This window comes from Eptatretus burgeri, chromosome 6, assembly GCF_056783735.1.
Source record: "Eptatretus burgeri isolate ZD-2024b chromosome 6, Ebu_testis_v1, whole genome shotgun sequence".
Classification (NCBI taxonomy): Eukaryota; Metazoa; Chordata; class Myxini; order Myxiniformes; family Myxinidae; genus Eptatretus; species Eptatretus burgeri.
In genome coordinates, this window is record NC_140966.1 from 343,001 (window position 1) to 370,500 (window position 27,500).

General features: G+C 37.6%; 1 protein-coding gene across 2 annotated transcripts in view; it reads left to right on the plus strand.

Annotated features, from left to right (window-relative positions):
- Nucleotides 1–27,500, plus strand: part of LOC147024109 (uncharacterized) — a 282,987-nt gene that overhangs the window by 65,905 nt on the left and 189,582 nt on the right. For both annotated transcript variants that reach the window (XR_015058872.1, XM_085883692.1), the window contains exons 19-20: nt 5,433–5,603; nt 5,719–7,557. Coding sequence is in view for 1 of the 2 variants with exons in the window: in XM_085883692.1 (XP_085739818.1) it covers nt 5,433–5,603; nt 5,719–7,557 (2,010 nt within the window). In the remaining variant the exon portion in view is untranslated. The remainder of the gene's footprint in view (nt 1–5,432; nt 5,604–5,718; nt 7,558–27,500) is intronic.

Genomic DNA, 27,500 nt, shown 5'->3' on the forward strand with positions numbered 1-27,500 from the left:
TCCGACCAGCAATAGCCAAGGATTCTCCGAAGAGAACTGGTTCCAAAGGAATTAAGTCTCCATCTCAGATCCCTGGTCAGAGTCCAAGTCTCACATTCATAGAGGAAGACTGGAAGCACCAAGTACCTGAAGACTCGGACTTTCGTCCTCTCGCACAGGTACCGGCAGTGCCACATCACATGATCCAGTGAATCCATGACTCCCCAGGCCCGACCCAGACGTCTGTTGATCTCTGGCTCACACCCAGCAGACATGAATATCACTGCCAAGGTAAGTGAATCTCTCCGTGACCTCAACATCCTCGCAACAAACAGGTAGAGACAGGATAGCAGCATCCAAGATGTCAGTGAAAGCCTGGGTCTTTGTTTTGATTGAGGGAACCCTTAGTCCAAGCAGGACTTCTCATTCAGCACCTCGAGGGCCCCCAAAAGGATATTTAGAGTCTCTGCAAAGATGACTGCATCATGTGCGAAATCAAGGTCAGAGAGCTTGACATTCCCAAATGATGCACCGCAGCTTGATCTCTCTGACATCCTCCCCAGAATGCAGTCCAAACAAGTGCTGAAAAGTGTGGGGGTCAGCACACACCCCTGACAAACTCCAGCAACAAATGGAAATATGTCAGAGATGGTATCACCACATCTCACAGCACTCTCATTGCCAAAGTATAGTTCAGACATCAGATTGATCAGATTTGGTGGCACCCCACGAAGTTCAAGAATCATCCAGAGGGCATCCCAATTCACTAAATCAAACGCTTTAGAGAGATCAACATAGACTGCTAGCAGCCCCTGCCAAAACTCTCGTCTGCATTTGGTGAGGACCCGGAGATCAAAGATACGGTCAATCGTTGACCTCTTTGGTGAAAGCCTGACTGATCTGGACACTGGTGCTCAAGCAGATGGTGGCAAACCCTATCAATATTTATCCGGGCAAAGACCTTGCCCCGCACTGAGAGCAGCGTCACCCCTCGGTAGTTAGTACAGTCTTGGCGATCACCCTTCTCTTTCCAGAAATGGACAACAAGGCCACTCTTCCAGTCAGTTGGGATGGTGCCTGTGTTCCAGGCAGAGCACAGAACTGCATGCAACGAGATGAGTGCAGCATTTCCACCAGCTTTGAGAAGCTCAGCATGGATGCCACAGATCCCAGGAGCTTTACCCAATTTCAACCGGTTCACCGCAGCTTGTTTCCACAACCGAAGGTGGACCACAGTTCAGACATTGGACTTTCATCCTCCCACACAGGTACCCCAATTCACTGAATCAAACGAGGGTTGGCATTCAGGATTGTAACACTTCTGACATTCAACTCAACAGCTGGTGGATCAGCCTGGTGCAGCCGCTCAAAGTAACTGGCCCAGCGGGCCTTCACTTTGGACTCCTCTGCCAAGACCTCACCACCCTCTGCTCGAATTGCAGTACACCGAGGGATGGGCTTGGAGGAATGCAATGCATGAATTACCCTGTAAGCAGGACGAGAATCACTTGACCCGAGGTAATGCTCTATCCCCTCAAAGATTCCTCGCACATAGGCCTCCTTGTCCACCCTCAGTGCACGTACAGTTTTACGCCTCAGCTCCCTGAACAGCTCAGCTCTGCCATTCAGCCTGGCCCTGCGACTGGTCAATGGTATCCAGTGTCCCTTGAGAGACAAAATTCTTCTTTGCCCGAGGGTGAGTTCCAAGACATCCACGGGCAACATCAAGGACGGTGGTCTTGAAGGCACTCCACAACTCTTCAGGATCCCCCAAAGCATGCAGACTGTCCAAATCTCCACTCAGCCTGTTCGCAAACTCCTCAGCTACCCTCTCATCCTTGAGCTTGCCAACATCCAGCCACGGCTGGGATGGTACCATTCTCCTGAATTTTGACTGAAACTTTAGAGTTGCTACAACAAGCCGGTGGTCAGTATTGAGGAACTGAGCACTCCGGTAGACGCTGCAGTTCTGGATCATCCTCCAGCGACCGTCAACGCGCACATGGTCAATCTCCTTTGCCACACCACCAGCGTTGGAATACCAAGTCCTGCGATGAACTTGTGGGCGCTGAAACCATGAACCAGCCACCTGACATCTGTGACTTCTTGAAAAGTCAAGCAACTTCGTGCTATTCTGGTTCCCAGTTCCAGACCCATGGGGACCAACACATGTCTCATAACCATCCCTATCAGTTCCAGTCGATGCATTGAAATCCCCCAAGACAAGAAGAGCATCTCGCCTGGGGCACTGATCAACCACAAAGTCGAGTGTGGCGTAGAATGCATCCTTCATGTTGAGATCACTCGCCTCAGTCAGAGCATTTACAGAGACGAGAAATGACACCCAATAAGTGACGAATCCTTCATCTCATAATATGCTCGTTGACCGGTGCTACCTCAATTATAATTGGAGTCAGCTTATTGGACACAGCTACAGCAACTCCTTGGGCATGGTAACCATCAGAGCGACCAGACCAATGTTTGGTGAAACTACCCACCATGATCTCTCTACAATCCGCTCTCCGAACCTCAGAGAGTGCTGCAATACTGATGTCCAAACAGTTGTGCTCAGATGATAACAGAGACAGGTGATCATTCTCTCTTTGGGATAGGACATTCCAGGCACCCACCCGAAGGGACTGCCTCATGTTAACCCATGGTAACGGCCGTCTGGTGGACGACACCTCAGCACCACCCCGACACACACTTCCGCAATCTGACCCGGGAAGGTTACCCAGTGGTTTCCCTCCTATCAGCAAATATTGGCGGTCCTGAAGGCTTTTCCCCAATCCCATCATCTGGTGAGCTGCCCTGTGAAGTGCAGCTGCACAGGAGGTACTCCCACGGAGTGGGTTTCAGATTCTTTTTAATGCTTTTGGAATGTTTTGCGCAATGAAGGGTTTTACGGTGACCAGAGTGCAAATCCTGCCACCAACCTCTTAATATAAAGTAACCCAACTGCAGGAGGACGTCCGCAGACACAGTTGGGCACTAGATATGGATGGCTGTTGGCTCACAAGGAGCTCCTCTGCGCTTTGACAGGTTTTGTTCTTCATCTTGCTGAGTTTCCATATCATACACCCTCCTCACCAAGAAACTTGGTGGGGGAGATGTTTCGTCGCCAATCACCCAACCATGGAACAGGTTGGTACAGGTTTACATGGTACCTGGAGCAAGTCACACATCTAATCCGACCTGACCTGACCTCACAAACTGAAATCTGACTTGACTTGACAGACTTGAATCCTGAAAGATCAAAGGATTCTGAGTTAAAATCCTGCTTGGCTGTTGAATTAATGCCAGGTAGCGTTGACTCTACCTGTCATCCTTCTGAAGTTGGCAAAATGAGTGCCAGCATGCTGGTATCCTGTGTCGGAGTGGCGACCCTTCCAGTATTGTACCCATGAGCTGAGGAGACTGCTTAGGCTGCACCAACACTCTGCACAGAGTATGGTCTCAATGGATGGATTGGTGGTCCCATATGCCTTCCACTTCTTCATGATTGTCTTGACTGTGCTCCAAGGGATATTCAAGGATTTTGAAATATTTTTATACCCCACCCCTGATTTATGCCTTTCCACAACCTTATCCCAGAGGTCTTTTGAAAGGTCCTTGTCACTCATGGTTGAGTCTTTGCTGTGAAATGCACTACCCAGCAAAGGAAACCCACAGTAACAGCTGATTACCTCTGCCACCGACGGTGAAGGAGGTTATGTTTTCACCCCTTTCTGTCTATGTCTGTCTTTGTCTGTTTGTTTGTTTGTTTGTTTGTGTGCAGGATATCTCAAAAGGTTGTGGACAGATCTGGATGAAATTTTGTGCGGAGATTGGGTGTGTGACACCGATTTACTTTTTAGATTTTGGTTAAGATCTGGATCTGGATCCGACGACCCAAATTTTTTCAGTGATTCTTCACCATTGAGAGATAGGACCAAAAATGATACACAGCATGACATCTCAGAAAGTTGTGGAAGGATTTGGATGACACTTTGTGGACAGGTTAGGTGTGTGATAAGGACAAATTAATTCGATTTTGATGAAGATCCTAATCTGGATCTGATGGCCTCTTGGTTGCCTCTCTGATCAACCTCCTCCATGCTTGGTCATCCAGTTTGCAGGGATGGCCTGATTTAGGCAAGGTATTTGTCGCTGATCTTGAAATGCTTGAAAATGCTTTTTGCTTATCTCATTTCAAGTGATTCTTCATCATTGAGAGATATGGCTAAACTAATATAGAGCACGATATCTCAAAAAATTGTGCACGGATTTGGATTAAACTTGGTGGACAGGTTAGGTGTGTGATAAGGACAAATTGATTCAATTTTGGTGAAGATCCAAATCTGGATCTGGATCTGAGAATCATTTAATTTTCAAAGTGATTCTTCACCATTGAGAAATCGGTCCAAAAACGATATAGTACTGCATAGCATTACATTTCAAAAATGTATTGGGCCCGATATGTTCTCGTGGATCAGGCATTGCATGGCGGAGGTAACCGCTCTCCCGAGGGCCCTTCTAGTTTTATTCTGCAATCATCAGAATCACTACAATTTAACACAGGTGAAGGCGAATTAACTTGGTGTGTGATTTTGAAGGTGATTGGTTCCACGTGAGCTAATTTATAATTACTATAGCATGACGACGACCTGAAGCACACAGCCAAAGCTACACTGCAGTAGCTCAGGAACAAAATACGAATGTCCTTGTGAGTGGCCCAGTCAGAGCCCCGACCTAAATCCAATCGAAATTCTGCCATGACTTGAAGATTGCTGTCCATCAACGCTCCCCACACAACTTGACTGAGCTTGAACAGTTTTGTTCAGAAGAATGGGCAAACATTGCCCAATCAAGGTGTACAAAGTTGGTAGAGATCTATCCCAACAGACTCACAGCTATAATTGCTGTTAAAGGTGCTTCTACCAAGCATTGTCAAGGGGGTGGACACTTATCCAACCAAGATATTCTCGTTTTGTACTTTTCAATTAATTTTCTGAAATTTGTCGAATTTGTTTTTCACTTGGAAGTTGTGGGCTACGATGTGTAAATAAATTTGGAAAAGTCTGATTTATTGCAATTTAATTCCAGGCTGGAAGGCAACAAAAGGTGAAAATTTTGAAAGGGGTGTAGATTTTCTCTCGACTAAATATATATATATATATATATATATATATATATATATATATATATATATATATATATATATATATATATATATATATATGCATCAGATTGTCTTTGTAGAGACAGTAAAAATAGTCATTAAACTTTTTGGCAGGTTTTAGCTTCGATATTGTGTGTGTCTCTTATGTGCCTGTCTTCAAATGAGAAGTGCTGAATTTGTAAATTCCATTCCATTCCAGAATTAAATTGGGTAGGGTTTAAAAGTATTTAACTTTTCTGAACATGCCATCAGTATATGTGACTGTTTGTCTTATTGAAGTATTTGCCTAAAGGAAGGAAACGTATACCACAAATTTGGAATGAACGCAGAGAGTGACAAGGTGGAGATGAATTTGAAGTTGCATGCCATTAATCACTTGGCTGAAATATCCAAACCCAGCAAAATTGCTGGTGAACTTGTCCATAATATTGATTCCATCACATTATTTCCAAAAAAAGCAAAGGTAAGATGACTTTACTTCCATTAAACACACTTAATAATTAATGCTGCTGTTTTGTGGTTTACATTTGAAAATGCTTTTTGCTTATCTCATTAATTTGCACTGATCTTATTTACAGCTTGTTTGCAGCAATATATTTGACAAAGCAGCATTTAAAGGATATTGTTCTGGGTCTGTGGAAAAGAAAACAATTGTTGTTCAATGCATGGAATCTCGTGTGAACAATATGATCAAGATGAACTGTAAATTACAACATCGATTTCCACTGCTTTTAACTAATGGAATACCACCCAAATCAAAATTACACTTCATGGCAAGAAGAAATAGAAATGCAATGAAAAGCAAACTGTACATCTTGTTAGGTAAAAAATTGATAAAGACCAACTTAAACTTGAACACTTTATCAGCAAAACGGACTTCACGGTCAGTCGAAGGCAAACGTTATCATGCGAATCTTGAAGTGAGACAAAACTACGATAATGATTTTGCAAAAGAAGTGAACATCGAAATGGTCTTGAAATCAATGCGTGAAAATTATGAAGGAAAACTCATTTCAAAGTTTGATTCCAAAAAGGTTTTCATTCACGTCATAAATCAGAAAACAATCAAAGATTCAAATAAAGAAGTAGTTCTGGATATTCACACAAAGCACAATGTTGAGGAGTTACTAGTGAATGGCATTCCTCAGCATGGGATACTCAAAGTGCATGGAATGGCTCGAGGAAATTTGCTTGAAGGAACAATGTTCATGAGCTTGGATGGTAAAAATGGAAGTCTTCATCTCAACATCAGCAAAAGCAACTCTCATTATGTTATACATTTAAAGCAATTGCAAGGTCTGCAGTTACCTTGGCCAAAGCTAATAGAGGCCCAAGCTTCAATGCTGGGTAAGCCAGTAGGTGGTCAAGTTTCACGCACCCGTCGCTCTCATGAGTCTCAGCAATGTGGCCTCATACATTTGGTGTATGGGAAAGTGGGTGCTGATCTAGAAGGTTGCTACAGTCAACAAAAGAAGCAGAACTTCAAGGGACAATTTGGACAAACTATTCCATGGCTTGTTTGGGCTGGTTTTCCACAAAAGGGCCAACTGCATGCTGACTATGCACATATCAATCGGAGACACAATTGGGATGTGAACATTGGTGTTGGAGGCTGTGATATGGAAATGCAAGGGAAACTATGGCTTACGAAACAAGTCCGGTGGGAAATGTTATCCTCACAGAATTGTTTGAAGAAATTTCAAGTTCCAGAAAATCTCAAAATTGATGGGTTTGTTCAATCAAACAATTGTAATAACAAGGCGGAGTTAAATGTCAAGATTGAAAAGAAAACTGTTCACAGTGACATTTCTCTCCAGTGTTCTGAACAGAAGAGCTTGCTAACTGCTCACTTCAAACACTCAGGCTTTTTAAACTTTGTGATCCCCCCAAAAAACCAAATGTCAGCCACAGCTGGTAAGAGTGACTCAAGTTATTTCTGCAGGATGAACCTGAATAGTGAAAAAAACAGACTATCTGTCAACACCATGTGGCGGCAGACGAAAAACATGTTAAAAGCACACATTGATACAAGGCAAAACTGGAAAAACTTGAAAGATTTACACTATCCAAAGAAGATTCAAGTGGGCTTGCAATCAAAACTTGAATGGTCCGAAATGGATATGCTTGGACGCCTAACCATTGATAAAGAAAAAGCTACAATTAAGGTAAAAACATATTATTCAGGAAATCCCAAGTCTCTCCTTGATTGCAAATTTGCACATTCACTGCATTTATTGAAAGACCTTGGTATTCCTGACATAAACTCATTGAAAGCAGAAGTGATAAATGGGAACAGGTACACTGGAAAAGCATCTCTGGAGGTTGGAGACTGTCACATGCATAGTGATTGGGAAATGGACCAAGGAACTAGAACTACTTGGAACATCAACATACACACCAAGTGCATGGGATTCAAGGTATTGGAATGTTTCTTGAAATCGACTAATTATTATCTTGCCAAAATGAAGTTTTTGCAAGATATGTTAGTCAGCTTGTATGTTTTTTTATTTTATTAATTTTTTTTTTGTTTGTTTGTTTGTCTGTAATCACGTATAAAAAATTCTGCAGAGCACAGTTATCATTGGAAATTTTTGTAACTTCGCATATCAGAGGCCTATTGAGGTCCCTTTCAGCGCATAAAAATGTTGAAGGTCAAGGTCAAAGGTCAAGGTCACTTTGTCACAAATCAGGGGAGTCGACAAAACGCTTATTTTTTTAGTAATTTTGATCGGATCGTCTTCAAACTTCATGGGAATATAGTTCATGGTCTGGCGCTCAGCTGATTAATTTTTGGTGGCGATTGGCCTTGATCTTCAAGGTTAGCACCTGAGGTCAAACATATTTGACCCCAAGGTCAAATTTTCAAGTTTTAGGAACCATATCGTGTAGTACCTCAAATTGAACACCTCGATGAGTGCTTTCGAGATATGTCAAGCTTGAGACATTATGACGTCATTTGGTGACGTTATGAGGCAAACGCATATTTTTCATGGTTACTCTGTAGAACGATTCTCATCAGAATCTCTCGTCGGCAGATATTCCTCAAGGAGTCACTCCTGGTGGATAGCAGCTCTGTTCACCTCAGTGTGACCTTAAAGAAGTCACACGTGGTCACCTTTTGGCAAGATACGGGTCACCCTGCGGGTGACATTGGTTTATTTTGTGTTTTGTGAGATTACAATGAATTTAATGCAAAAAAGAAATTTCACTGTGCATATCATTACAGGTGCAATCACTTGATTATACTGATGTTGATATTGTGGAATGTTTGTCTTCGTCACAACATTTCAGTTTCCATCCCACCTCTCCCTGAACTACCTCGCCCAAACTCTGAACAATTATATTATGTTTTAACAACCACCCCTCCACCCTCCACCCTCCACCCCCAACATTGCTCTGTCCCTTTCAGAGAAAGTATTCATTCAAACTTTGCACAATTCAATAACATGCTGCCAGAGAGCCCTCTGCAGTTTTTATAACTTTGACTAAATAAAGCATTTTTCTCAACTAAGAAAGTAGACTATATTGTGAAATTTGTGTATCTTAAATGTTAAATGGAAAAATACAATTAAATAAGTATGAAATTCATGGATTAAATTTTTTTTTCCACCTTCGACTTCCTCCACTCACATGTTCGACATGTTTCTATCAATGGAATACATAGGTTGGTTGGTGATGCTCCTCATTTACAAATCGCCATTGCTATCACATGCATTTTAGCAGGCAGGTCAAATGTCAGACAAAACCGGCCGGTTCATGAAAGATTGGGCAAAAAACCTTTTTCGGCCAATGCCTTGAGAACATAGGAATAAATGTGGGCATTAAAGGATTTACTGCACAGGAATATGTAAATATAGTGGCCTGCAAATGTATTCACCCTCTCCAAAGTTTTCACATTTTGATGCCAACTGAGCTTATTTCATGATGCTTTCAAATCAAACTTAATATGTAGAGTCTTCACGAACTACTCCAAAGTGAAAACGCAAAAGATGCAGATTAAAATGTGTATAAGATAGATTAACAGAGAAAATCAGATGATTCTCAGTTCCATACGTATTCAAACCCTTTGCTTAATTTACCCTAAATCACTTCAGGAGGAAATTATTTGTTTCAAATGTTACAAAATAAGTGTAAGAAGTTTCACCTGTATATAATCAGTGGTGTAACTAAAAAAATTAAGCTCCCACACTTATCTGAAGAGTTTTAAGGTGCAACTCACTTGGTCATCCAACAAGACAAACATGAAGACCAAGGATCTTTAACGTGGTGTCAGACATAAAGTGGTGGAGAATTACCGTTTAGAAGAGGGTTACAAGAAGATTTCAAATTCACTCATTATCCCTTTGAGTATGGTTTATGTGGAAGACGTATCATACCACTGAGATTCTACCCAGATCAGGCCACCCAGCCAAACTCAGTGACTGTGCAAGCAGGAAAGTGGTTCAGGATGTCACCAGAAATACAATGACTTTGAAAGAACTGCAAAGCTTTATGTCTGAGATGAGGGTCAGTGTTCATCAATCAACGATATTCCATTCCATTCACAAAGCTGGCCTCTGGATAGGTGATAAGAAACAAACCATAACTGAAAAAGACACATCGAAAAGCTCGTATGAAGTTTGTGGAAAAGCATCTTGATGATACTGTTGGTACGTGGAGAAAGGTTTTGTGGTTAGATGAGACAAAAATTGAATTTTTTGGTCTAAATTCAAGGCGTTATGTCTGGCACAAGCCTAACACTACACATCACCCAGTCGACACCATCCCTACTATCAAGCATCGTGGTGGTTGCATCATGTTATTGGTCTGCTTTTCATGTGCAGAGACTGGCAACCTTGTCAGGACAGAAGGGACAATGGACAATGCAAAGTACAGGAGAATTCTTGATGAAAACCAGCTCGAGCCGGCCATGACTGAAACTGGGTCGGAGATTCACATTTCAGCAGGACAATGATCCGAAACATAAAGCTAAAGCCACACTGGGGTGGCTGAATAATAAGAAAATTAATGTTCTTGAGTGGCCCAGTCAAAGTCCTGACTTGAACCCAATTGAGCATTTATTGCAAGACTTGAAGATTGCAGTCCATCGATGATCCCCATTAAACTTTGCAGAACTCGAGCAATTTGCACGTGAAGAATGGCAAAGATTTCACCATCTCACTGTGCAAAGCTGGTAGAGACCTTCCAAAAGGACTCATTGCAGTCATTGCTGCAAAAGGTGCTTCCACCAAGTACTGACCCATGGGGATGAATCATTTTGCAACCAGTAAATTTTGATTTGTACATGTTTTTTTACTGGTATTCCTTCATGTGACATCCTTCAACTATATGTGTTTAGTTTCATCTCTTCGATCAATAATAAAAAAGTTCATTTCGAAAAATTGTTTCAACATAATTCATAATTCATCTAAGTGTGGCATTATTGGTTGGGGGTGAATACTTTTGCAGGCCACTGTATCTGGTAGTATATAAAAAATGGATGTAATCTTTACAGAGCGTCGGTGTTGGCGAAACAGTTTCTTGGCAAGGATTGTACTGAATGGTTTGCCTTTGCCTTCCCAGCAGTACTCAGGGCAGGAATTTGGAATTTGGCCATGGTGCTAACTATAGCTCACTCACTCTTAGCGAAGTACAATGTGGGAACTTTACGTCTGCCACCTAATGTCAGCAGAGGGCACATTCAGTTTAGCATTCATCTGAGGGATGGCACACACACTGATGAATCACCTTGCCAGTGAAACACCGGAATGACACTTTAGAGCTGGGCAGAGATTCAATCCCAGGCTAGACAGCTGAGAGGCGAGTGTGCATACCGCTAGACCATCTTGCCAAGCCAAACTCCCTACCATTCCTCCAATATTACCATAATATCTTCAATCATTTCTCTTTGTAACCTTTCAAAGTTTTTTATAATTTGTTCTACAGCTCCAAAACTAGCAAATATATTTTAAAAAGCGCACTCTCACCTCGACGAAGCTTATCCAAAACCTCCACTTTTTGGGTCAAAGACATCACTTTCCTTGACTTTTTTTGCACTTGGATATAATAGAACAAAGAGAGGAGGAAGAAAAAGAAGAAGACAAACATGGTTTGTGTGTCTTCACATATTACCCGGTAATGACAGAGAAGATTAGCAAAATCATATGCAGTGCACAAGTCCAGGTAGCATACAAATGCCTCCCTCCATACCTTTCGTCGTGCCATCACTAAATTGAAAGATAAAATACAATTTGGGGACAGATCAGATGTGGTACATTGCACGGTATGTGAGTGTGGCACAGCTGATGTAGGGGAAATGGGAAGAAATTTAAAACTGATGATAAATGAACATACCAGAGCTACGAGGCTGGGCAAGGCCTCACAATCAGTCAGAGGACGACATTGCATACGTTTTGGTCACAGTTATGATGGAAGCAATGCACAGATTCTGGATGTCATGAAAAACAAACACCACTGACTAATTTTGGAATCTTGGCATGCTGAAGCACAGGATGATGGATGAACAGAAGAAACATTAAAACTTCCTGCTCAGTACTATCCCTTTATCCAGAAAGCAGAAAGTGGTTGATGCAAACTGCAAAAACAAGGACAGTGTTGACCACAAATAACCCACATCATGTCTATAGAACATTCAGCCCAGAGGAGGACACCCCAATCACTCTACCACAGATACACCCCATCAAAGAATCTTCACTGAGGCAGACTCGCTCCACCCACAATCCAACCCCGCCAACAACAGGACCATGTGACCACATCACATCACCAAGGAGGACTAACCTGGATAAACAATGCATGCCCACTAACTTGCCAAGTTTTAATGCACATCCTTATTTTACCAGATCACTCAGGAAACAGATGCAGAGGGAGCAGACAATCGATGATTAGCATTAATAACAGGGAGAAAAGTAATTTTGTTTTCCACTCCGAACATCAGTGTGTTGAACTGGAAGAGGATTAATACAAGGCAGAATAAAGTAGGCCACACACTCGATTCATCACTGTGATTTGAATAAGTTTGTGTATCACAAACAAAACGTTAACTTGAGACTTGATCAGCTCACACTCGTTTGTATTAAAATAAGTGCGAATTTGGTCGAGTTTTATCATTTTGGTTGGCTGTGCATTTTAATAGTTACAATGGATCATCCCAACTGGAAAAACCTTTAAAAAATAAATAAATATATATAAATATGCATATACGAATAAAAGGGTGTGTGTGTGTGTGTGTGTGTGTGTGTGTGTGTGTGTGTGTGTGTGTGTGTGTGTGTGTGTGTGTGTGTGTGTGTGTGTGTGTGTGTGTGTGTGTGTGTGTGTGTCCTCCATAACTCCAAAACCATAAAACCTAATAGCATGAAACTTTCCATGCATACTAAGAAAACTCCATGGAAGTGCAAGAGTGAAAATTTGGTGTTTGGGTTAATTAAAACACCCCCTTTGAAGATAATTAACGGACTTATTTAATTATATTCTTCATCAGGCGACCCCGGAAACCTCGCTGTCTAGGGTCTTAAGGCATTTCCTGGATAACCTTGCTGGGGTCTGAAGCCACAATGTTTTTTGGCCTGCTCAACCTCACCATGACTTGGAACAGACCGCAACGATTTCTCAACAATTAAGTTTATATTTCACTTTCCTCAATCATGTTGAATGCCTGTTCATCATAGCTATGAATCCTGCTGTATACATTGCTTTTATAAGTACTATAAATTTTAAAATTAGGAGCTTTAAGCGATTTCATGCATGAAATGATACGATTTTCGACGATGTACTCTCACGGACTAATTAAAGTATGTCATCAAAATATTATTTCACTTTTTAGGATCAGATGTCATCCAGACTTAATAAGTGTCGAAATCTGTTGTGAAATCTGATAATTTAAAGAAATAACGAGTCATATAACGAAGCTGAAATACCAATTTGCTTTAAGTAAGGCTATTTTCCCTCCTCCATACGTACACAAGAAAATGTGTAATTTACAAAGCATTAAACTTATCTTTTATAACAGCCGAAAAAGATAAGTTTAATGTACTGTATAGTGTATATGACCGTTTTTACAGCCATTTTTCCCTGCTGTGCAGGGGTTTGGCTTTTTCTTGAGGCAATGTTTTATGGCCGGATGCCCTTCCTGACGCCAACCCTGGTCGCCTCTTACGACACACAGGGATATGGTACACCTATTCTAACCGGGGCATACACTGGGACCAGTACACTGGCACTCATTTCGCTGACCTCGGAAGGATGACAGGCTGAGTCAACCCCCTGGTGTTAATTCAGCAGCCAACGGGGCTTGAACTCAGGACCCTTGGATCCCAAGCCGCCACCCTAACCACTAAGCCAACACCAGGCTTGTACTGTATAGTGTATATACAGAATATATATATATATATATATATATATATATATATATATATATATATATATATATATATATATATATATATATATATATGTATATATATATATATATGTATGTAAGTAGTGTCAAAAGGGAGGCTTTGCCGCAGTAATGTCTACCATTTCTCAAAGTCGCAATAATCGCTCGCTTACGCTCACTCATATTTCTCCTTTTCAAACTGGAAGACATTACTTCATCATAGCACTCCCTTTGACACCACTCCCTGTACCGGGGGCTGGGCTTCTCCCCCTTTCATATGACTATTTCTTTAATCAAATTGAGTAGTCAAAATAAGGGTATGTTTTATTTTCAGGAATAACTTAATTTATTCATCAATTAAAAATAATGCATCCAAAGCCTGTTAAAACCCCCAACCCCATTTTTTAATGAATACTTATACTTTAAACCCATAAGGTAACGTATTTATTCCATCACTCATGATATATCTTTTATCATCAAATTCTGTTAGAGCTTTCTTATTAACAGTCTCTGAGAATATTTAATCTTTATAATTCCGAATAACATTAATCTCTCTATAAACTTCCCTTCTCTTCCATATTCATTCAAGGTAATGTTGAAAGTTCATGATCTCTATAATACACTCTTCTTTAGACCTTTAAGTTTCTTTTCACATTTGAATTCATTTAATCCTCTCGTTAAGTATTTTTATGCATATGCCTTTGATCGAACACCTACAAATTAACTTAGTATCTTTTCACCTAATTCATCTTTAAATTTTCCAACAACCATTTTATTCTTATTTGAAAGGAGTGGGATATTAGGATCATGATTACATGTACCATATCATAAATACCTTAATCTTCTTTCATATCCTTGTCAACATCATCTGTAGTTATCTCCAATATGAAGCTATCCATATCCATATAAAGCAATGCAGTATTCTCACCGTATCTTTACTTGAGATTATTTTAAAAGTAATCACACATTAAATACTTTGAAAGATCTAAAACAGATGTTCCCACATAAATCGGTTTATCCATCTTTATACTCGATTCAAATGAACAGCACAAAAATTATCTGTAAATATTTCTACTCTTTTAAAGCTTGGTTTATTTATCAACTTCTCTGCCTGCTCCCAAGTTGTAGCAAGTCTTGCATTTTGTCGCTTCCATATATTTTCAATTGTTTTACCAAATACATAATTATTCATCAACTTATAAAAGTCCTTCTCAAAATCATTATTAGCCTTTTTTCTCATCCTCATGTAATAATCAATATATTTACCTAACCAATGACTGACTAAACTTTAGTGCCCTATGTAGCTTTTTAATTTGCAGTCCTGCTTCTATAAATTGCTTTTGATTTCTTTGAAGTAAAACATACTTCTCTTTATCAAATAATGTTGTTAGTAATTTAGTTGATGGAATATATTTAAACTCATTTGAAGAACTTAAGAAATGTTGTTGATAACCACCGAATAGCTCTTGATTGGGGATCTCTTTTTCAGCTCCACAAGGGAGGTCTTTTTGTTTGTTGTGAAGTTTTCGACGATAGTTTAAATCTACTTCAAAATAATACCCATAATCCCGTTTATATAAATCTTCTTGACTTGTGGAGATTATATCATCTAAGATATATTTGAACTCCTATTCTTTTACCCATTTAAAATTACCATCGGGTTGAGATTCAGACATTGCCCAGCCATACACGTTATTGGCATCAAAGTACATTAAGTAAGATGTGGGCTTATCAGGTGAGAAGTCTGAAAGATATTTGTTATTTGCCTTAGCATATCTTTGAACAAACTTGTGAAAGTCCTCCTCTTTTAGCCTTCTCAATCATCAAGCACACATCTTCATCACTTGGAAGCTCAAGGGGTTATTTCGTCATTTTTTACCATCGCATTCCAGGCTAGTCCAGGAGATGTATAATAATGGACAGCATTAAGTCCATAGGAATCTTTATTATAACAAACTGCTCGAAATTTCTCAAACACATCAGTGAGTAATAAAGCATCAGTTATTAAATAAAGGTCATGGTATTCCCCCATATTCTCTATCTCCAACTCTTTCCAAACTTGTTTTGCTCTTTCATATTCTTCACCCGTATATGACATCTTCCTAACTCGTTTTTTAAAAAAAACGCTTTTGAGGAGGAAGTCTTATTTCTTTAAATCTTTCAAAGGAATCCACATAACCATATTGGCAAATGCCCTTTTTAGTAAGAAGACAAATGTTTTTACCCAAGTCGGCTTCAATCGTAAATTGACTGGAAAGTATAGGAAAAGAAGAGATGTTTACAAACCAAAGAACTTAGAGTGCTTGGCATAAATTTATGAGTCAAGAAATGTAATATTTGTATTTACACCCATTTCACAAGTGTAAATCTGTTTTGTGAATGAGATGTAATTTTGATCTGTATAAGGAATTGAGATTATCTTTCCAGGAGTCTTACTTTGTTCTTTTATAAAGAGATGTGTATCATAATGACAATTATTATGAAGAAATACAGGTATGAATGAAGGGATTCTATAATTATGATTGCAATTGTTATGAGCTGCTCCACTATATTTCCCCATGATATGGCAATGATCTCTCACCCTGTTATCAGTTTTACCAAAGCCTCTGAGCATATATGACAAATCCTTGCTTCTTCAAATTATTTCTCTTAATTTGGAGTTATGTTCAGGGGTTTATTTGTTCTTGACATAATTTCAGTGGGCTTCATGCAATCATCCTCAATCCTTTTAACAAATTCATCAGCAGCTTCAGGTCCTCTATACAACTCCAACTTATCATATTTACTTCCTACAGATGATTTAATGTAATAACAAAACCCACAAGGGATATGCTGTTGATACTTTTTTTAATATCATCAGTCTTTTCTGTGATTCTTTCAAAATCAGCATATATTACAAATGGGTGTTTTATACATTTATTTGTTTCATTAAATACAACTTTCTCTCCTGGTCCTGGCATCTTAACAATTGCTGCTTTATGATTAGAACAATACGTTAAATGTTTATCAAGTCTTTGCTGAGGTCGAAAGATATTTAGACATCACTTACAAGGATATGATTTATGCTTTGATTTATAAACTTGACGACTTACCAATTGAGAATTGTTTTTGATATAAGCATAATGAGCGGTTTCTTTATTATTGAAATACTAGCTGAAACCCCGTCACAGACGGATTCCGTTCATTTAACCACCCTCACCAGCTCACACACACTCGAGGGACATGGACTGGACAGGGCATGCTTGCCCTCGCCTACTAATCCCCCGCCCCTGTCCCCATTCCCCCCCGCCCCTGCCCCCATTCAATTTGCTTACCCCTGCCCAAAAATGTAATTACCCCGGCCCCGCCTCTTCACTCCCTGCCCCCCGTCTCTTGATTCCCCACCCCACTTGCCCCCGGGCCCCCATCCCCCTGTCCACCCCTCACACTCAACTCCGCCTAATTCAACCCAGCCCCCGCCCCATTTTCCCCTGTCTCCCGCTTTCAATTTGCTTACCTCCACCCAAAAATTTGCTTACCTTGCCCCCTGCCTCTTCACTCCCGCCCCCGTCTCTTCATCCCCGCCCGCGTCTCTTCATCCCCCGCCCCCGTCTCTTCATCCCCCGCCCCCGCCTCCACTCCTCACCCCCATCTCAACGAAAAGTGTTTATTCTGCTTCAGCGTTGGAAGTTCACTATTGCCACTATGTGTGATGCACTCTTACAGGTACGAAGTTTCTTTCAGTCCAGGTCACAGTACCGAGAAAAACGTGACGTGACCGCGAGGAGGAGCACAAAATTAGTCCTTCAGTATTAATATATAGATAGGAGATCTACATGCCAGTCATTTGACCAATTATCATTGGATATATTATTACCAACTCTTAGAATTTGGACTTTGCTTTTATCAGTTAAACCATGAACATTTATTGATAGGTTATTCATATTCTCAAACTTTGTTATATCTTTTAAGCTCATGGGTTCTCCTCCAGAGATGCCGAGATCCCTAGTTTCTAATTTATTCGCATATTTCTTATACTTTGAAACTCTTTCACAGTCCCTTTCCTGTGGATAAAGATGTGCTCAGATACTCCAGAGAAAGCATTCATTATCAGTATTTTTTAATATTAATTATTGCCTTTTTATTCTTTATATACTTCGGTAAATCAAAATTAGAATAAGCCTTGAGCGGAGTGGATTTAAGAATATGAAGATCGATATATGAAACATTTCTAATGTTGAACCCACTACCTTGTTGTTGTTCTTATAATTCAAATCTAATAAGCTCTTCAACGATAGGAGATTTAAGGAAGCTATCAGTTGATGTAATGAGGTGTGGTGGATTCGTTTTGATATATTTTTCTTCAACAACATTATCTTCTCTTGAGAAGGTAAAGGAGGCTCCAAGATATATTTTGAATGATTTATGATTTTTCAACATTCTTCTAACAACGTTGATAATTGAATCCTTTGAGATATGAATCGCTTCCCAAATGGATCTCACACCAATATTACATGTTATAAGTTTTACCTCTATCCGATCTTTAAAATCTCTTTGAAAAGTTGTTATTTCAAATGGTTTTGTCTCAATGACATCTCCCTCTAATCCAATTTTCTTCTTATTTCTCTTCAAGTTTCTCTCAATGTTGTTTTCGTGTTTTTGTGATTGAAGATGTTTTTTATAACTCTCTTTTAAGACATCCTTAGAACAGACATCACAAAGTTTTGCTTCTCGTTCAAATGGAGATATTTGTCTGAAAAGATTGTATTTGTGTGTTTGTTGGTTTGAAAGTGTTTTTTTAATAACATTTATATACATGATTCTAAACGTCACAGTACGTTATATTCACCATATTTAAACAGCAACACTTTTCTTGAACAAAAATTTTCTTGATGAAAATGCCGTTAAAATTAGAGGTGAATCTGTGCTTAAAACCATTTTACCCACCAACTTTTTTCACTTAATAAATACATTGTATCAAGACACAAAAGACAAGTTTCAATCAAACTCTACATTTGTAAAAGATACTGAGAAACATGTCGAGGATGTAAAATTGAATAAAGATAAATATAACAACGATTGGATAAAAACAAGTACGGTAAATAATGAGTTCTTCAATTTCCTTCAGTGGAAGGGCTTTTATTATATCTGGAATAAAATCAATTAAAGTAGCTCTAACAAAAGCTTGTCCTCTCCTTCTGGCAATATATCCAAATCTAGGAAAAAATCAATGAAACAAGAAAAAGGATCAAAAAAGAAAAACCTTGTGGATGAAGCTTTGGAAAGAAAAGAAAAGACCATCAGCAATATGCAAGGAGAAATTTGAATTTTTTTCAACAACCGGAATGATGTAAATCCTGATGAAATAAAGGATGTTAATATATCAGGTGAAATGGCATTTCGTTCAGTAGTAGTTAAGGACCATTTTAAAATTACCTTTAATGTAAAAAAATATAGTATTTGAATCTGCTAATGAAAAAAAGTGTATAGATATAGATCGTAATGTTTTTTCAACTAATTAAATACGAGTCATTATTCAAGTGAAGATTTTAAAGATTATGAGAGTGATGATAGTTTCTCTGTTGGAACAGAAGACAGTTATGATACCGAGAGTTTGTGTTCAAACAAAATTTATGAAAGTTGTTTGATAGATGATTGTGAAAGGACACATGAAAGTACCAAAAATTATACCGAAGATGAATTTTGTTTGAGTAAAGTTTTACTTTATAAATTTGAATAGTATATTAGATCTTGAGCCTCTTGAATTCCCTGATTCTCCATATGACAAATTAGAGAATTGTCTGCATGTTATAGAGTGGGATTAAACACAGAGTCAGAAGTCCATAAACAATGTATATTCTGTGATTATCTTATAATTGATGAAAAAATATATATCAAAAGGAACACAACTGTTTCAAAATTACCCCAAAAATGAATTACTTTACAAGATTAACAAGAGAAATGAATGTTAAGTACGAGGCTGATATATAATACACCTTTTCTTATAAGAGAAGAGACTAAACAAATAATGGTAATGTTTCATGGATTGATGATGCATATTATTAACAATTGTCATTTTCATGGAAATATACACAAGATATTGTATAAATAAAATAATGGATAATGTTGAAATTAAACCTGAACTCAGGATAAAACAGAGTTTCTGAAAAAGCCAATAAAAAATTAAATAATTTATATTCTAAATATATAAATGAATGATTTTTTACCCATTTGGGAACATAAGATAAAATTTAACAACCATCAAAATCCTCCAAATTCATTGAGATGTCTTATAGTTGATTTAAGTGCATGTGGAAAAACCTGCCTGCTTTTGAAGATGCTCCTTACTCCCAACTTTTTAGATTTTGATAATTTAATAATTTTCACAAAGTCAAGTTTTCAAACAGAGTATCAACTCCTCTCACAAGGTTTTAATGCTGGTCTTCAAAAAGAAGACATAATTGGTTTATTTAAACTTCAAAACAAACTGAATGATTACAACATTGAAGATATAATTCGACTATTTTGTAATACACAGATATATAAAAAGAAATCAAAACCTATAACTTGTATTCTTTGTGATAATATGGATAATAAGTATTCTTCATACGGATAATACGTATTCTTTGTGATAATACGTATTCTTCACCCCAAGATTTGGATGAATCAAAAAAGAATCTCGTTATCTTTGCTGATTGTGTTTATGAGAGAAACCAAATGGTTATGGGTAGTTATTGCACAAGAGGGAGACATTATTCTTGTAATTGTATTTATCTTAGTCAATCATAATTTCAACTCCCTCGTCGCTCGATACAAAATAATGCTAATACTTTTATTTTATTCAAGTTAAATTCAATAGATATAAACAATATTTGGAGAGACAATTGTTCTACGTTCTGTAGTAACAAAGAATTTGTGGAGTATATGAAACAAACGGCTGGAAAATATCAATACATTGTTGTGAAACAAGATGAGATACTGAAGGATATAATTTTTATTTTATAAACAATCACATACATAAATGATTGTTATTATCAATCTTGTGAGTAAATCTGCTTCTGGAAAAAAGACTTTCATAAATCAAGGTTCTTGAATAGTGAAAATGAAAAGACTACTTGTTTGTTAAAAAACATACCCTGTAATACGTATTGTATCTCCAACCACCACAGTAATGCGACCAGGAGAAGTAGAAGGTGAAGATTATTATACATTTCAATAGAGGAACAAATGCAATTGAAGAACGAAGGACAAATATTTGAGATTTCTCTTGGTGCAATAAAATATTCACATTTTTAAGAGTGAGTTAAATAAACTAAAATCTGGTGGTCTTTGGTAATTAGAAACTAATCCAGAAGGAATGAGACAAATGATTAAACATCTGAGTTGCCATGGAGATAAGATTTTATTATTCAGTTTTCATATTGATGAAGAAACTCAACGCAAACGTATGAAAAGCAGAGATACAAGTATTGGTGAAGAAGAAATTCCAACTCGTATTAATTCCAATAAAGAATTTGATGAAATATTTAAATAAAATAATTTATTTGAACACATCTACTCGAATGATGAAGAAAAGGATAATTTCCCCATTGACCTTTACAATTCATTAAGTGACAATTTCCAATAAATAAATGGATGTGGAAGAAGGAGCAAGAAGATTTAAGAAATTAAAGAGTTGGTTTCAAAAGTTCTAAAACAACAGGAAGGCGAAAAGAAGAAACGCAGACAGAAACTAACGGGTGAAGAAGCATTTGAAAGAAAACGAGAGGAATTTTTTTAACCACTTTTGAAAAAAAAACTGCCCAACAAATGTCGACAGTTCCAATGATAAAATACACCTCGAAAAAAACTTTTAATGATAAAACATTTTTGTCAAATGACAGATAAAGAACTAGAAGATATAGGAGAATTAGAATATGATGATGAAGGATTATTTCAACAACTGGAAGAGATAAATCAACCCCCTGATTATGTTGTGAATGCTTTCCAAAACCATGAATATTCAACAGATTCAAAAACCATAGCAGGTCTCATTCCAACATAACAACCAGCAATATTCCATCTTCTTCAAGAAAAGGTATTGATATTTAATGATGAATTAAGGTTCTTGAGTTCTGTTCAAGCATCTATTATATTAACTCTGAGATTAATGTTTCTTCTTGCAAAATATGGAAGACAAGGTTCAACTGTGAGGGGTGAATCAAATTATTTTGATAAACCATTGAATACAAAAAATGAGGATGATGCAGTATACAGTGGGGAGAACAAGTATTTGATACACTGCCGATTTTTCCACTTACAAAGCACGTCGAGGTCTGTAATTTTTATCATTGGTACACGTCAACTGTGAAAGACGGAATCTCAAACAAAAATCCTGAAAATCACATTGTATGATTTAAAAAAAAATAATTTGCATTTTATTGCATGAAATAAGTATTTGATACATCAGAAAAACAGAACTTAATATTTGGTACAGAAACCTTTGTTTGCAATTACAGAGATCAGACGTTTCCTGTAGTACTTAACCAGGTTTGCACAGACTGCAGCAGGGATTTTGGCCCACTCCTCCATACAGATCTTCTCCAGATCCTTCAGGTTTCGGGGCTGTCGCTGGGCAACAAAGACCTTCAGCTCCCTCCAAATATTTTCTATTGGGTTCAGGTCTGGAGAATGGCTAGGCCACTCCAAGACCTTGAGATGCTTCTTACGGAGCCACTCCTTAGTTGCCCTGGCTGTGTGTTTCGGGTCGTTGTCATGCTGGAAGACCCAGCCACGCCCCATCTTCAATGCTCTTGTTGAGGGAAGGAGGTTGTTGGCTAAGATCTCGTGATACATGGCCCCATCCATCCTCCCCTCAATACGGTGTAGTCGTCCTGTCCCCTTTGCAGAAAAGCATCCCCAAAGAATGATGTTTCCACCTCCAGGCTTCACGGTTGGGATGGTGTTCTTGGGGTTGTACTCATCCTTATTCTTCCTCCATACATGGCGAGTGGAGTTTAACCCAAAAAGCTCTATTTTGGTCTCAGACCACATGACCTTCTCCCATTCCTCCTCTGGATCATCCAGATGGTCATTGGCAAACTTCAGACGGGCCTGGACATGCGCTGGCTTGAGCAGAGGGACCTTGCGTGCACTGCAGGATTTTAATCCATGACGGCGTAGTGTGTTACTTATGGTTTTCTTTGATACCGTGGTCCCAGCTCTCTTCAGGTCATTGACCAGGTCCTGCCGTGTAGTTCTGGGCTGATGCCTCACCTTTCTCATGATCATTGAGGCTCCACGAGGTGAGATCTTGCATGGAGCCCCAGACCGAGGGAGATTGACTGTTATCTTGAACTTCTTCCATTTTCTAATAATTGCGCCAACAGTTCTTGCCTTCTCACCAAGCTGCTTGCCTATTGTCCTGTAGCCCATCCCAGCCTTGTGCAAGTCTACAATTTTGTCCCTGATGTCCTTAGACAGCTCTCTGGTCTTGCCCATTGTGGAGAGGTTGGAGTCTGATTGATTGAATGTGGACAGCTGTCTTTTATGCAGATAACGAGTTCAAACAGGTACAGTTAATACAGGTAATGAGTGGAGAATGGGAGGGCTTCTTAAAGACAAAACTAACAGGTCTGTGAGAGCTGGAATTCTTACTGGTTGGTAGGTGATCAAATACTTATTTCATGCAATAAAATGCAAATTAATTATTTAAAAATCATACAATGTGATTTTCAGGATTTTTGTTTTAGACTCTGTCTTTCACAGTTGAAGTGTACCTATGATAAAAATTACAGACCTCTACGTGCTTTGTAAGTGGGAAAACCTGCAAAATCGGCAGTGTATCAAATACTTGTTCTCCCCACTGTATATTGATTTACTAAACTCACTTGATTACGGACTTTCTGTTGCCAGTAAAGGAAGGAAGAATGAAAAGGAGATACACATTATTGAGGCTTTCAGTAGGCTTGGTTAAGGTGTTAGTTTTCTTCCAAATGACCTATCACAATTAGTTAATAGACTGTTATTGTTGTTAGGTAGTAATAATGCTGGAAATAACAATTGTTTTCATGAAGCTTTTCATGTTTTATGGTGATAATGTCATTCAAATATACTCAGGCATACATTTGGTGTTAATTCTCTGTGATTTGATTGATGGTGCTTATAATGATGGAATAATAACAAACACAATATTTTCATTCAGTGCATACTCAACCCAATTGGTTATAAATTCAACATGGATTTATATATATTATATAATTATATTTTATTATATTTATTAGAGTTCACCGACGTGAAGTTTTCCAAGAAATAAATACGATGGTTATTGTGACGAAACATGAGTTGAGGAAATATAAAATATTTACCAAGGATGGGATGTTCCTTTCCCCATACTATAAGGGTGAAGGTATTATCTTGGTACAAGATACTGTAAACCTCAGAGACAACGGGGTATAGGACATCAATTTAGAAAAACGGAGATGGGTATAGGTTCAACTATTCTTAAACATAAAGACATAATTGGTTCAACTGCTTCTGCTGTGGGAAATGTAGCAGGTGCTATAAAGAGTATAAAAGATGCCCAAAAGGAATCCCATAAATTGCAAGCAATAAAATAAATTAAGAAATGCAAAACTCAGTTGTCTCCCCAACAATGACAAAATATTTCAACTACTTGGGTCAGGGTTTCAAAAGTTTTAACATCTTTTTTCCTAAATAAATACAAGTATGGAAGCAATTGATAGTATCTATGATTTGGATGATACCATTGTCATCTCAAACTCTACTAAAAAAAAGACTACTTCAAGCTATAACTGTAAATGCTATAACTGGAATACAAATATATAATTTACTATAACTGTAAATGCTATAACTGGAATACAAATATATAATTTACTATAACTGTAAATGCTATAACTGGAACAGACTGGAATACAAATGGAACAAAAAGTTTTGAAATAAATAATCAACAAACTGATGTGAATCTCGCCGAAAGTTTCTTGTTGTGTAAATTTACATTCACTAAGGCTGCGAATAACAAAAACCCTACACTCATAAATGATATCTTCTGGAAAATGTTTGACAGTGTTCGTTTGTATATTGGAACACAAGAAGTTGAAGTGGTTCTTAATGTCTCTGCAACATCTGAAATGATGAAATTTACACTTTATTCATTTAGTGATAGAATGGTTAAGGGTGCTGTTGAAGGTTTTATTCCTGATTTGGCAACGGGGAAAAAACACAGACCCTGGCAATGTATAGTCAAAGAAAGGCAATGTATAATGATGATACAAAAGCATGTAATAGTTTTGCCGTTGCAGTTCCTCTTAAAGGTATATTTGGATTTTGTGATCATGATAAAGTTCTGTATGGACTTAAAATTAGATTTCAACTGCAAAGGAATGATAATGAAAATAGATTGCTTTTTGGTGCTGCAAATGCTTTTGGTGCTCAGTATAAAATTGTTATTGATGAAATTAGTTGGTACATTAGTGAATATGCTCCTAATCTTAAAACAGAAGAGATGTTGAACAGAAGACTTAACTAAAAAAAAACACTCAATGTATTATACCTTATAAGAAAATGTCAACACGTTAAACTCAACCAAACCACTTACACATGGAATTTGGGTGTTCTGGAAGGAAAGCCACGATACCTGTGGCTCATTTTAATGAAACCAGATGGAGATACTGCTGCTGATAAGAATAATGCGTTGAGTGATAATGCTAAGGTGAAACAACTTCACATTTCTCTGAATGGAACATTTTATCCACGAGATAGATTGGAAATTGATTGGGGAAAAAATGATTATGCTAAAGCATACAAGTCTTACCAAAAGTTGTGTGAAAGCAATGTAAATATAGAACCCATTTTGAATATGACAGCATTTAAAAGCCTGTATACAATCTATGCGGTTGACATGAGTGCTCAAAAGGAAATTATAAAGTTGAATAGAGTGGATACTTCCCTTTACATTGAATGAAGAGAGAGTGAAGAAGTTGATACATATTGTTTGCTTTTGGAAGAAATAGAATTGCAGATTAATACAAATAACCGTGTGATGATAAGTCTTACATTTTTTGATAAATAAATGAGTAGTAAAGTGTCAACTGGGGTATATGTTAATCAAATCAATCTTAAAAAAAACTTTCATCTTGTATTCAAAAACAAAAGCCTTGTGTGATAACTTGAATACAATTCAGAGAAAAGGAGCAGTAAGAATTGATGTTTTGCTCACAAGAGAACAGGTAAAAATCTTGAACGAAACTGGCTCTCTCAAAATTAAAATGTCAAAACCAATATTGAAGACATATTCAATAAGAGAGATGAGTGGAGGATTTCTCCCATTTCTAATTTCTTTATTTGCTGGTTTAAGTGCGGCTGGAGCATTGATGGGTGGTATTTCAGCAATGGTTAAAACTGCCAAGAAAGGAAGATTCAATTCCAGGCTCAAAAAGAGTTGGAAAGACAAAGCAAAGACTTGGGGAAACAAATTAGTGGAAGTGGTGTTATTGTAAATTTTTCTGAAAGACTTGAAAGCCATCCTGATAAAGGGAGATTGTTCGTTGGAGACATTCTTTCTTCCATCGCACACGCAGGTGTAAAATTAACTAAAATAGGGTAATGGATTATATCTTTCTCATAAATAAATGAGCATTGATGAGTGGTTTAAAGAATTTGGAAAGAATACATCAAATTTAGAACTTGTCAAATATTGCAAGAAATTAAAAATTAATAATGTGGTTATTTGTATGAGGGATGAATTATCAAACTTGTCCAAACATACAAAGAATATTATTATGAATTTAGAAGATCATAATTAAAATGGTTCTCATTGGGTTTGTATTTATAATAATTAGGTTTTAAGATTATTTTGACAGTTATGGTCTTCCACCACCTGTTGAAGTCATGAAATTCTTGCAGAAAGGTGTTTATCAAATATTTCAAGTCCAAGAATTAAATTCCAAGTGTTGTGGTCAATTATGTCTATACGTGTTATTTCAACTCAACAACAATAACAAATTTTATGGTTATTTTTAATCTAATATAAATGACTGATGTTGGAAAAAATGGTTCTACCTTTGGTGTATCCCAAGAACTGGATATTGATTTATCAAATTATTACACAAAGGCAAAGGCTGAACAACAGAAATATAGTACAGCAAAAAATATTAATATGAAAAATGTTAATAAATTAATAAATAATCCAAGCCCGACTCACGCGAATGACTTGGTGAGATTAAGTGATTCTTCACAATATATATATATATATATATATATATATATATATATATATATATATATATATCCTAAAATAAAATGGCTGTGTATTCCAAATATACAGAAGTGATGATTTTATCTCCAGGTCTTACAGAATTCACAGTTCCAATTAAAATAAAATTTTATGGAGAAGGGCATATCGTTTTTCAGAGAATAGAACATTGGAGATATGATATGAATAATTTAGGGTATAATTGGTCATATAAAATAAACCTAGAAGACCTGAAAGTATTAAATCAGTCTCGAAATGAAGAATATTATCCACTTGGTGCCGAGAATGAGTTTTGTGGAAGCACGATTATCAAACAACAAATATAGAATTTAATCAGGCTAAAATGGTTTTCAGACGAAAATTTAGGCTAAAATCAGGCTAAAAAATTTAATCAGGCTGAAATAACAGCTTGGTTTTCTTCAACGGTCAAAAATCAATAACAGCTTTGCCGTAGTTTATATCATGAAAACACAGGGAACAGGATTATATATAGTAAGTAAGGGAATACAAACAGATTTAAGTGTGGGAAGATGGGAAGGAATTACCTGCCATCATGTTCATCTGTCATATATTTCTGACACACAAATGACAGCAAGAAGGCTTCAAGAAAATTATCATTTCTGTGTTCAAGCATATCTACAAGAAAAAGGTGTTCGGTATTTTAATAAATATGTTCTGCAACATAAGAATGGGGTATTTTCAATAAAAGATTGGCGCTACACTGATGTTACTTAACCAACAACTTTGGATTTAGC